The 14,021-nt window shown below is 35.6% G+C and overlaps 1 protein-coding gene across 2 annotated transcripts in view; it reads right to left on the bottom strand.

Annotated features, from left to right (window-relative positions):
• CAMK4 (calcium/calmodulin dependent protein kinase IV) overlaps positions 1-14,021 on the bottom strand; it is a 211,176-nt gene that overhangs the window by 57,043 nt on the left and 140,112 nt on the right. For both annotated transcript variants that reach the window (XM_059062179.2, XM_067031433.1), the window contains exon 6: positions 1,482-1,554. In XM_059062179.2, the coding sequence (XP_058918162.1) occupies positions 1,482-1,554 (73 nt within the window). The remainder of the gene's footprint in view (positions 1-1,481; positions 1,555-14,021) is intronic.

Here is a 14,021-nt window from a genome sequence, read left to right as displayed (position 1 = left end):
ACTAATTGAATGAATTCAAACGCAAAGGGGGAAACATCTTTCATATTCATTTTAAAAGCTTTCAAAAATGCTATTTAAAGCTAAAATGCAGAAAGAGCAAGATTACAGTCAGACAAATATTGTGAAATATTTGGGGCAAGAATTGGGATGAAGTGGGGAGGAAGAGAAGGATTACAAGATTTGTTGCCTAAGGGCTGTCATTATGCCTGTGACATATTTCCCAAGAAATTTTTAATTTTTAAGTTTTCTAATTCTGTGCTTTCAAAAACCAGCCTAGATACAGTCTTAAAGGTGTGTGATTCAGAGGAAATGTGAGATATATCACTGATTACTTTGAGTTCCCAACTGTCTTATTTTTATAGCTATCTATAGCCATGTAGTTGACAATAAACTATTTCATAAATGTCAGCTACTTCTCACAAGTTTTAAATTGCTTGCTTTCTACCTGTGAAACACTGAGGGAAATTACTTTAATTTTTTTCTATAAGTTAACCCTTAGGGGCAGCAGTCTGATTTTTATAAAACTTCTTTCAAAGAATGTTTGACTTGAATGCGGTAACCCGCTTCTTAAACTGGACCTTTGTAGAGCTTTATGAGTAGGTTTTTTGTTTTAATTTTAAGTTTTTGTTTTAAATTTAAGATTAGCAGTAGACTAACCAATCCAACTTTGCAGACCTGAAATAGAGTTCTAGGAACTCTAGTCCCTGTGTTCTATGTGGAGCATCTCCATCTCCATCTCTATTGGTGGCTCTTTTATCCCCCAATTGATGTAACTCCAACAGGTGGAAAATCCTGATGCTGAAAGCATCCATTTCTCATTCACTGAATGAGAATTCTCCCAGTCAGCCACCCGAGGTATCACTAAATTGAAGCATGCCCACTGTGATAAGCCAAAAGAGTCAAGAGCTGACCTAAATGGATGGAGGCAACCAGAAAAAACATATTGAAGAAGGTAAGTTTTGAATGAAAGGAAAATAATTAACTTACAAAACTTTATTCCAGTTTAAAATGTTAACATACTTCTCCCTTTTAAAAAAATAAAATTGTCAGAATTTTTCTCCTAATTTACTCATTTCTTCTCTTGAAAGAAAAATTAATAATCTCTATGCTCTAAGGTCTCTATTTATCTCCTTGAACATTTTTCCACTTCCTTACCAAACAACAAAAACAATAAAGAGATAAACTAAAGAAATGGAAAGAGAGAGAAAAGAACAACTATAGGCACCATAGTCTGACCTGATTCATACTAATAAGACGGAAATGATTTTTACAAACTTATGGCATTACATATGAGGACTGCATCTTTCAGAGTTTGAGTTATCAATAGAAAATATAAATTTTTTCTACATTTTCTAGTAAATATTTCATACTGTTTTTCTGTAAATTTTATGGCTTGTCACAGATATACACTTCCTAAGTGATGATTCTGTAAAAGGAAGACATTACCCAGAATTACACTATTGCTGTCACTTCATACTTACAGCAACTGCCTCCAGGATTTGTTTGACAGCGTCTGCAGCATCTCGTTCACTATAATATCCCTTTTCCACAATCCTAAAAAAAAAAAACCCATGAAATCCTTCTCAGACACATACATCCAGTTGAGTAGATGTTAAAAGAAGTTAAATTAACTTTAAAGAAGATTTATCTAAACAATTGCAGCAGGCTACCATGACACGAGGGGAAAGATTTCCATAAGTTGGCACTCTAGAAGTCTTTATGTTTATTTAGGAAAATGGAAAACATTTATTTTGCCTAGGCTTGAAGTTTCCATCCTATTGAGGACAAAAAATTCTTTTTAAACTTTGTATTGCAAATCATTTTTTTTTTTTTTTTTTTTTTTTGTGGTACGCGGGCCTCTCACTGTTGTGGTCTCTCCCGTTGCGGAGCACGGGCTCCGGACGCACAGCCTCAGCGGCCATGGCTCACGGGCCCAGCCGCTCCGCGGTATGTGGGATCTTCCCGGACCGGGGCACGAACCCGTGACCCCTGCATCAGCAGGCGGATTCTCAACCACTGCGCCACCAGGGAAGCCCTGCAAATCATTTTAAACATATACCAAGTAGACAATATACCATGAACCATCTCATTTAACTGTCACACTGCTTCAGCAATTATCAATTCATGGCCAATGTTGTTTTATCTATCTAATTAATTACTTCCCCTCCTCCTTTATTATTTTAAAGCAAATATCAGACATCATATAATTTCATTCATAGATATTTAAGGAGGTATCTCTAAAAATAAAGGACCTTTTAAAAATCATAACTACAATGATGTTATGTCTATAAATTACAATTCCTTAATATTATCAAATATGCAGTATTTCAACTTTCTAATTGCATTGAACATGTTAAAATTTGTTTGTTTGTTTTTTTGAATCAATATCCAAATAAGGTCCATGCAATTGATTGGTTGATATGTCTCTTATTCTCTTTTTACCTGTAGCTCCTCTCTCCGATTCCCTCACTCGCTCTCTCACCTGCTTTTCTTTTCCAAGTAAATGACTTGCTCTTTTTGTATAGATTTGGGCAAGAAATTATTCTTTGAAATTAAAGTCTTTCCTTTTTTAATTTCAAGAATTTCCCTGAGTTAGAATGTTTCATATTTATTTTCTTCCATTGCTTCGTTTTTCTTCTTTGGGGTATGCAATTACACACATATAAGAGGTTTTATACTGTATGGACCCAAATAAACAAAATAATAAATGAAAGAAGAGAAATAACAACAAATACCACAGAGATACAAAAAATAATAATAATAAGAGAATACCGTGAACAGTTAAATGCCAACAAATTTGACAACCTAGAAGAGATAGAAAATTTTCTAGAAACATACAAACAACCTGTTAAGACTAAATCAGGAAGAAACAATCTGAACAGACTGATTAGGAGTATTGAAATTGAATTTGTAAAAAAAAAAAAAACTCCCAGCAAACATAAGTCCAGGAGCAGACAGCTTCACAGGGGAATTCTAGCAAACATATAAAAGAGAATTAATATCTATCCTTCTCAGACTATTCCAAAAAATTTAGAGGAGGGAATTTAATTTAATTTAATATATTAAATTAATAAATTAATAAATTAAATATTATTATAATATATCAGATATATTATAAATTAATAAATAATAATAATAAATATATTAAATATTATTAAATATATCAAATTAATTAAATTAATAAATATATTTAATTTAATTTAATATTTAAATTTAAATTTAATAAGAGGAGGGAAAACTCCAAAATTTATTCTCTGAGGCCACCATTACCCTGATACCAAAACGTCAAAGACAATACAAAAAAAAGAAAATTATGGGCCAATATCTCTGATGAATATAGATACAAAAATCCTCAACGAAATATTAGCAAACCAAATTCAACAATATATAAAAAAGGATCATACACTATGATCAAGTGAGATTTATTCCAAGGATGCAAGTCTCAAAGTAGCTACTGTTAGAAGCTGAATTTTGAAAATGTTTACAAAATAAGGCATGAACAGAACAGATAGGACAAAATAAGAAAGATGTATTACAAGAAGATACCTTAATGATCATAATTATTAAGATCCAGAAAAACTATATTGATGCAAAAATTCCAACGACTTTCTCCATTCAATTACTTTGAACGTTGTCAAGAAACACAAACTCATCATATTTTTAAAGGATGAAAGATGGAATGTCCCTCCTCACCTTTTTATTTATTGGATACCTGTTATGCACCAGGGTCAAATAAAATGTGAAAATAGATTAAAATATTCAGGGAGTTATTAATTGGTTCTTAAAATGTTTTCATATGATATTTCCTTAGAATATGAATTTTTCCAACTCATGATTAAGTTACATATCTACTTACTAAAATTTTAATTGAAATGGTTTCTTGAACTATACTTTCTGAACATTGTTAAATAGAGTACGAGAGAAGGGGAAAAGAAGGACTATTGTGTCAGTGTAAGTTGAGAACTTTGGCTACCATTGCATCATCCTCTGCGTTGCTCTCTAAATGTGGATTCTGTGGTACATCCATCAGCCAACACAAATGTAATTAGTGTGTCCTCTGTGTGCTGCACCTGCTTGGTTTTCTCCAGTTGTTAAAGGAAGGGAGTTGTTACAAAGATAATGGAAAAGAATGGCTGATAATTAACATTTTTTCCATCTCCCATTCTCCCCATAAGGGGAGAGAATCAATTACCTCCTGCCTGTCATAAACAGTGTGGACTTTCCCATAGTCACTCTTCAAGAATAGAGCTTTACCACAACAGCTTTGTGATACCCCTCCAGGGAGTGTTACTCATGGCTTAGTTTATGCAAGAAGTACTCTTCGGGTTTGTTACAGAACCAACTTGCACAACCATGTGTGGCATTCCTAATGGGAATCCCTCCTTGTCTGTTAAATACACATGAGTTCTTATGAGCATCCCCAACCCTTAGAAAAGAAGTGCTTCAGCCACTAGAATTTCCTATCATTTGCTTTATTATGAAGTCTCAAGCTTTGACCTAAATATGATATTTATGCATTTTCATTTTGATATAATTTAGGGTTAAATGCCTGTGTTCAGAACCTGTCCTTGTGTGAATGTCTAGTGACTGGCTGGATGGAGGACTGAATTTTCTTGGGAGCTGTTTTCAGGTAGCATAGAGGTAACAATAGTAGGTGTAAGAAGAATGGTGAAAATTTCATTAATTTTCTATAATATATATGTTAAATTAGTAATATACTTCATCTAATTAATGGAGAGGATGCATTCTAACAAATATATCCATTCATTTATTTATTCAATAAATATTATGGAATGACCACTATGTGCTGGGCACTCAGTAGTAAACCAGACATGGCCTCTGCACTCATGGGGTTTCTCTTGGTATGAGTAGACAGACAACAATCAACACAGTGTGCTAAACGCTGTGACAGAGATATTAGAGAATGGCCTGGGAGCTCCTAGAAAGGGCAGACAATTTATTCTGGAGGCTATGCAGGGTGAGAAAAGGATTCCAGAGGTAGTTCAGACCTGAAGGACATACAGAAGTTTTCTAGCTGTAGGGAGAGTGGGAGCTGGGGGTAGGATAGGTGTAAGGGAGGAGTATGGGATTGCAGAGAAGGGAAACTGTTCTAAGAGAAAGGACCAAGACTACAGTGAGGATTAGATTGTGAGGATGGGGTAATGATATTTAATCAATATTTTTAACTGTCTAATGTGAGTCAGGTACTTGCTGGATTTAATAAAGAATAAGATTTGGGCTCTGCCCCAGATGAGACCACAGACAGTAGAGAAATTACTAATAAATACATCATCATAGATGTAATATATGTTTTACTAAGGTTTGTACAGCCAAGAAATTTATTAATTTTTTTGTCAGAAACAACTCTAGAGCAGACATGTGGGGCAGAAGCACAAATGCAGGTGCCTTCCTCACCTCGTCTCATGTGAACTCTGCACACCATAGTTTGGCCCTACCATCAGAACTCAACTCTTTCTCTTCCAGGCTCCTTCTGCTAAAAGGAATTTTGTTCCCAGCTGATTTGTTCATCAGAGTGTCACAGGGATAGGTCTCTGAAACTCAGACATTCAATTTAAAATATTTTATAAGTTGAACCAGGCCATCCATGACTGATTGGGAAGAGCAATAGCAGGGAACTTCTCAGGTTGCAAATGCAGGTTTGTAACTTAGAGCTAAGATTGTAGGTGAAGATATTAGTGACCAAGCAAAGGAAAGTGAAATCGTGCAATCTTTTTCTCTTCATTTAGGTAGCAAAACTACAGCAGATGTGTTTGGTCGATGTCTTCTGCTGGGTATTGTGGGAAAAATTCTTAGCCTTCTCACTAGACTGTTGCTTTGATCACCCATGGAGCCTCGCTACAAGCCTCGCTCATAGTAGGCAGTCAATAAATATTTGTGGAATCAATACTAATTGCTACGTGAATGGATGCCAGAAAAATTTCAGACTGTGGACATCTGGACAACTCCTTTGCCTATGTTCCTTATCATGTAGAACAAAAGTACTGGACTGGGAAGTGATGCTCAGTTGTTGTAAGCACACTGGCCATGGATCCAGAGGGAGAACCACTGTATGTATACATGCTTTCCAAAGCAACATGCAACAGGTAGAAACATGATTGTTGTCCTTAGGAATAAACTCACAGTTACCTAGTTCCTAGATATTATTGTAATAACATGGATCTTTTTAGAAACTTTTTTGAACAATATCAAAGTGATTCAATTCAGCAAAATAGAGTATTTGTTTCATGAGGCAACAAATAACAATTCCTACAAAAAATTTAGTTGAAATTTAAAAAAATGCCAATTAAGTTGAACCACATATACACAGTTAAGAGTTTATAGCTTTATGCAAAATATACTAGTGACTTCAATTTTTAGAAGCAACAATATGTTCAATCATTATAGGGGTTTTAGAGATGTAAAAATAGGAGAATCATTTTGTTTGATATTTTTGTCTTTTGTATTTAAACATACTTATCGCTATATTTCTTTTCAGATTTAGTAATTTCCTTTTCATGTTTCTTACATAACAAGAAGGCAGTTAAGATGCTACCAGCGTTTTAAGATCATTTTCAAAGGTCCAGGGCCATGTAGTTTTTAGCTATGCTGCACAATTTCCTGTTGCTCTATTGTAAGCTGTGCTAAAAATAAAATCTCTCTTAGGATTTTAATCACAACACTGACCCAAAAGGCTGCCCTGGTGTCTCAGTTCCTACAGGTCTCTCAGTCACTAACAGGACTAGCTACATCTGGAGATCTGGGAAGGAATCACAATGGGGTGTGTTTCCTTCGACTCCCAGGCTGTGATTCTTTGGCCTCAATAGGCATTATCATTCCAAGACCATGCCTTTTACTTCCACTGTTTGCTATGTTGGCCCATATGCTCTTTCCCACAGTTGGGACTGTTTTTCTTCTCATCATTTTAAACTTGTAGGATGAGTTTGTAGGATTTTAAACAGGCAATGCCTATTTCTCTCCAAGGATCTGCTTTAAAATATGACTTTTGTACATTTGCTTCTGTCAGCTTAATTGCTGCAAATTGAATTGAGCTCATCTCCAGCCCAGCAGTTAGCACAGGCAATGCAGCTGAAGAGCTCTAATCCAATCATATCCTGAGGCCCTCAGACTTCCTGGCACAAAGATTAAGAGCCCTACTGCTCTCCCCACAAATGGCAGCTTTTTCTTAAATGGAGATGTTATTAGATGACTGTAAGTTTATATGAGAAAGACATTGGTCTGGTGAAAATGTGTACTAAAGGATCGAATGACACAGGGCAAAAGCCCCAAATAATATGAGTTTCAGGACCCAAGTTTTAAGGGCTGCCAGTACATCATTATGCTGCTACATACAAAACTGTATTTAAATGAATTCCGCTGTACCCTGTGTAAATCTACCACTCCTACATAAGCTTCATTCACTGCTTTTTCTTATTACGTTCATGTCACCTTTGTCTGTATTGATGCTTTTTCTAAGAACTCTCCCAAAGAGTATTAAATTCATATGCTTTAAAAAAAAAGTTTCAAAGGGTACTACTAGCACCTGTTAAATTTGAGAAGCTAGGGAGAGATTGAGGGAATTGCGGATCATTGTGGGTGCTGGCCAAGGAGTTGACAGTATAGGAGAAAGAGGAGACCAAATCAAATTGTAGACCTGGCAATGGGCCTAAGGGATTCCCAGTCTAATTCTCTCATGCTGTAAATGAAAAGCCTGACCCAAAGATATATAAATTGCCCAAGAGCATAGAGTTTATTCAATCATTCATCTGACAAATATCTAAAAATTGCTTGTTTTCTGTCTAGAACAGCTTCTAAGATGGACATGAAGATACTCATATCTACCCCCACCCCCCGTCAGTGTGCTCTGCCTTGGACATCACTTTGCCCTTCCCTCTATCCTTCACTTGCTAACTTTCTATTTCCCATTTAAGATTCAGCTCAAAAGGCGCTATTAGCTCCCTGAAGTCATTTCTGGCTTAGAAGACCCCCTTAATTTGTAACAAATGTACTGTGTTTATGCCCCAATTATAGCATTTATCTTCCCCACATGAATCCTTACAGCCAAATTTGTGACCAGTCTCTAGCAAATGCAAAGTATCTTGTGATAGGTTTTTTGTGTACTACTGATTCTTATCTTTATTTTTTTAGTCCCTTGTCATCCTTTATTTTTTTTATCTTGTGATAGTGTGGTTGTCTCTATAAGCCTAGTACACTTTTTTGGAGGTGATGGTAGTATTAAAAGTAATATTTGGGTCCATATCACAGTTTACTTTCCCCCTTCTAGACCGTGAGCTACTTGAGGGTGAAGACAACGTCCTCTGGTTAACACGGTGGTGAGAAGAGAATAAACTGGGTAGTGAATCTGAAATGGTAGAATGAGGCCAGACTATAAGGGGTTTTGTTTGCCATGTTTAAAACAATTTACTTGAACTAAAAGTAGTGAGTAGCCTTCTGGGCTCATCTGTGATCAAATGAGTGCTTTAAACATAGATGGATGGAAGAGAGTGAAACTCATGTCAGTTAGGAGTCTATTGCAATGGGAAAGAGAATGTGAAGGCTCAAAAGGACAGAAGCAGTGGGAAAGGGGAGAGGGAATGGATTTGAGAGCTGCTCACAGAAAGAATTATGGGGAGGGGGGCAGGGAAGAGGGAGAAATAAGTGATTAGCTTAGCTGTTAAGTCAGTTCACAGAAGTAGGGAGGAAAAGCAAGACTGAGAGTTGAGGGAAAGATGCTGAGTTCATTTCAGGACATATTGATTTAGAGGTGACTATGGGACTTGTAGGTGAAAATGTCTAGCAGATTGTTGAAAATACTGTTTCCATCTCTGCTGAGACAACAGTCACCAATGTGACTGAAGCCACAGGAAAGCATCCAATTTACCTACAGAGAATGTATGAAGAACTTTAGGAAAAGCAGACATTTAAGGGATGAAAAGAGGAAGAGGAACTAAGAAAGGGATCAAGATAAAGAAAACCAAAAAGTAAGATAAAAACCAAGGGAAAAAGATGCTGTCAAAAACTGTACTAAAGATATGGAGAGATTTAACCAACAATATAAACTAACACAGACCAGATTCTCCAAAAACACATAGCCTCTGGCCTTGGTAGATCCTTAGTGCTTCTGGAAAGTCCTTATTCTTCTTTGTTCTCACATTTCCAAACTTTATCACTTCTTTCCTCAAGTGTTCTATTCCATTATCTCCCAGCCATTGTTAGGAGATCAATTTCTCTTCAACAATACTGAAAGAATAGAGCCTATCAAGTCTGAGCTACTTAAACCTCTTACACTCTCCTCTCCCCCAACACAATCCCATTCCCAGCCCTAGGCAACCACTGCTTTGCTTTCTTTCTCTATAGGTTTGCCCCTTCTGGAAATTCCAGATAAGTGGAGTCATAAAATATGTAGTCTTTACTGTTTGTTTGTTTTTTTTTTAATTTAGCTAATGTTTTTGAGGTTCATCCATGTTACAGTATATATCAAAGTAACATTCCTTTTCATTGGTGAATGATATTCTATTGTACATTTTGTTTGTTCATTTGCCTGTTTATGGACAATATAGGTTATTTCCTCTCCTGGAACACACCCTACTCTGTCTGAAGGCATCCATTTGAGCCTGCTGTGATACCCCCATGGGACTCTGACCAGGAGTCTCATATCTTTTCCCAACATCCATGAAGGTGTACAAGGCTAACTTGTTAGTTTGTAAGTAGGCTAGAATTATATCCCAGTCCTGATATTAAGTCCTCTTTTTCAAAATTGTTGCCACTATTGTAGGTCCTTTGATTCTTCTTCAGCTTGACTATGCTTCTGAGGAAGAGGGAAACTTTTTAAAAAACAAATCCTTTTATGTGGCTGTAGATCCTATTCCTTCAGTGTCTTCTCTGGGATGTTCCAAATAAAAGTCCCTCTCACGCAGATCTCTTCTGCTTCCCCATCCTGTAGCCTCCTTCCCATCAGCAAATTAATGTGTTACCAGTGTTCCAGCTTAAAATAATAAATAAACTTCCATTTATCCTGTGTCCCTTTCTACTACCTCACTTTTATTTTTCCCTTTAGAGCAAAGCTTCTGGGAAAAGTAGACTTTAAATCTAGTCCAAATCAAAGTATATGTTTTCTTCATATGTAGCCAGATAAAACTGCATAAGGGAAGATGTATTTAAAATATCCATGGTTGAAAAACAAGTATATATATATATATATATATATATATATATATATATATATATATATATATATATATAAATGTTTAAGTTAAGCCAACACTTAAGCAGAACAAAATGTTACATTACTAATTTGAAGTTTTATTTTTAAGTATTAAGAGTACTGGCATTTGCTTACATAGCAGCAGCATGGCATGGTAGAAAAATCATATGCTTTGGAATCTAACATACTTGAGTCCAGTTTCATTTAATTGTTGTTGCTGTAATTATTAGATCCAATGTAAACTGAGTGACCTAATGGTAGTTAACGGAACACTCTGATCCTCAGTTATCTGGTCTACAAAATGTATATATCAAGGCCTAGCTTGTATATGTGTTACTGTGAGCATTAAATGAGATCATGATTAGTAAAATGCCCTGCCGTTGCCAGGACCCCAAAAGGCACTCACAAATGGCCCTCATTACAGTGACCAATTATCCTTTTAGACAATAAGATTTTATAGGTCTTCACTTTAGACAATTACATTAATGACTAATTTTTGACACAACAGTCTTCACAAATTCAGATGTCTTCTGATTTTGGTTAACAAGAATACCAACCATGACACAATTCCATGGAGTCTGGTGAAAAGACCTAAGTAAGTTCCATTTCTAGAATCTTTTCCTAATGACAATGTCCTGAAAATTCCACTTACTTCCACCAAGAGTAAGAGACCCAGGAATGCTGAAGTAGAAATGACTATTAGGACTGATATACTAGGACTCTGTCAGGTAATTAATGGGGTAAATTCATAATCCCTAAACATAAGCACTATTTCTCCTGCATGTTGATGACTTGTTGTTTGGAAAGAGAATATTTTCACTTTTGGGAAATGAAAAAAAAGTTTGTAGTCAGACAGATGTGAGTTTCAGGCCTGACTTTATGATTTATAAATTTCTATAGTTGGTGTTCTTAAAAAAAATGGGGATAATAATGCCTTAGAAAAACATGAAGGGTGATTGAGTGAGTTAAATCATACACAGTTTTGCATAGGACCAACCAATACATCAGGGATTCTCCATAAACACAATAAACAATAGTTTATTCCCTTAGAAATGATTTAAAAGGGGCTAACTGGATTTAATAAGAAAGACAGTAAGGCCATATGAGGAGGAACAGTTGGACGAAAAGACACACCAGCTGCCTATTTGGGGAAGATCATTTACCGTGACTCATTCTCAGTTTCCACATCTGTATAGTGGGGACAATGCTCTTCATCTGCTTGCCCCAAAGGGTTGACATAAAAGAGGAAGACACACTAGTGTCTGTGAAAGAACTTTTAAAACCACATGTACTGAATTTTTGCTCTCAGTAATGGTGGGGTAGACAAGCGTACAGGCAAGAAAAATGAAAACAAGCTAAATAAAAGATATTTTAAAGTATATTTGAAGACATCTCAGAGTTACCAAGGAAGTTAAGGCTTTAGGAGCCAAGATTTAGAAGAGAAGAAAAACCCAGAAAAGCAAACCTGATATCTGATGCCTATGCTTTCCCTTTAAAAGCATTTACTGATTCTAAATCAGCAGCTGATGGGCCATCTCACAGGGTAGAGGGAACAGAAGCTGGCATTTAGGGTCTGTCTGTCAAGGAAGGGGGGTCCTGGCAAAATCCCCTGGCTTAAATTGGGACCCTTAAAGAGCAAAACCCTATGAGTAACAGTTGACAAGAAATAGATCCATCCTCAGGAAGCCCAGCTTTGAATCAGTCCACTGCCTGATTAGATTAAAGTGATCTGTTCCTTACCTTAACTGCCTGCTGGAGCAAAATAAAATCTGCACTTTTGGAAGGCAACAACATTTAAAGCCTCAAATTCTAAAACCTTTTATACATAATGTTTAGCATTTGAACAAACATAATCTAGCAAGCAAAAACACAAGGAGAAAACAGAAAAAAAAAAGACAATTAAAAATTCACAACATATTCTGATACTGGAGTTAGACAAAAATCAGAAAAAAAAAAAACCCTTCAAAACAATTTAATTAGAAGACCAGAAGGACACTGCTAAATTAGTTGTCTTAAAATACAATCATTTTCTGGGAAAAAAAATCCTTGAAAATTTACTCATAACCTCAGAAATTGTCCACTTAAAAAGTTCAATAAATTTTTAAGAATTGTGACTAGATTGAGAAAGACAGAACAGAAAATGTTCTGGAGGTTTTTCCATGATATCGTAATTTTGTGGAAATTTTTTGGGGGGATTTTCTTGGACACAAAATATCACTGATTTTAATCCCTAAAATTGTAATCCATTGTCCTATGCAATTTACTATTCATACTCTACATGAAACAGTAGATTCCACTTGGATTTACCATGTTTCGGTTTTTAGGAGCACCATAGAACAATCTTTTGTTAAAAAAATACAACCATTTTGACTATAGTGGACTAACATAATTATCTCTTCATCAGTTGCTCCATTAGTTCATTCATTAGATACTATTAGAGTCATCATTAGACCAGAAATCATTACAATTAAATATGTTTGGTTTCTGACCTAAGTACAGGAAAAAGAGACCATATTTTGATTTTTAACTCTCAAGAAAAAAAGCAATAAATGGATAATAATGTAGGATATATTTTCAGTTAGATACAAATTTAAAGATAACTGTAGAATTAAGTAACTAAATGGCAACAGATATGTGGACAACAACGTTCAGGGGGAAAAAAAGTTTATTATCTATGACCACTAAGAGTTTATAGAGTAGTTGAGTGCTCTACTGGCTGTCTGCCATTCTTTAGATATCCTCTGTTAAATCTGAATATTTCATCCATTTATCACTGTAAATGAAATTTATCAACAGCATTTAGTTTTTCACTCTTATCTATAGCTGAATTAACTCTATTCCATCAAAATCAACTAGACTGTAAGATGAGAGAACCAGAAAGGCTGGGGAGAAGGGAAGGAAAGAGACTCCTGATTCCAAAATGATTCAAACAAACAGAGGTTAGAAGGTAAATAGTAAGTGCCATTGGTAGATGACAACTTCATTGTGAAATTCCTGTCCTGCAATTATTTACAAAGAACAGGAGATTTTTCTCTGTTAGACCATAATTAGCAGAGAAATATGTAAGTCTTCCTTAGGAAGATTTCACGGCTCCAAAGCCAGCAGGATCTAACTATAATTTGACTCTGTTAATGTACCTAAAGAAGGAATATGCCCATGAAAGAGTCAGCTAAAAAGGTGTTGAAAAAGGACCAATTATTGGCAAATTTAGGCAACATTCAAATAAACTAGTCCAGAAGAGTCTTGACTAAGCATATGAGAACATGATAGTTTTAGGATAAGGCTATCCTTATAGTGGATCAAAGTGTCTCGGCTTTCTTCCTGATCATAGTACAGCTTCAAATTTGTTCTGAGGTTCAGAGAAGTTAAGCAAACTGCTCTATGTTAGTTATTTGTTCCTTAAATCAGGATTAAAACCATGAGTCCAACTGACTATGAGCCAAATACCACAAGAAGTATCAATATATGTCTAGGCTACCTATGCTTACTTCCCTCAGGTGATTCATTTATTTGTAAAGAATGAATATAGTTTAAATGCTACAATTTTAAAAATCTGATAAATTCACATAACTTGCTCTAAGGAAACTTTAATATACATCTGAACAAAATGTTAAAGATACATATGTAGCTCCAATCAAGGCCATTTTTCTCCTTCCTATCTGAAGATCCAAATCTGCACTGGGTAACATTAAAAGAAGACAGGAACTTTGAAAACCAATACGAAGATTTTTGGAAGCCCTTGAAGAGGCAGTAAATTTAACTGGGTGGAGTAGGGGTGGGGAGGAAGGGGAGGCATGCTCTTCTCCTAAAACGTTCTAAA

Source organism: Kogia breviceps, chromosome 4, assembly GCF_026419965.1.
Source record: "Kogia breviceps isolate mKogBre1 chromosome 4, mKogBre1 haplotype 1, whole genome shotgun sequence".
Classification (NCBI taxonomy): domain Eukaryota; kingdom Metazoa; phylum Chordata; class Mammalia; order Artiodactyla; family Physeteridae; genus Kogia; species Kogia breviceps.
The sequence above is the reverse complement of the archived record's forward strand: the minus strand, read 5'-3'. Positions and strand labels throughout refer to the sequence as shown.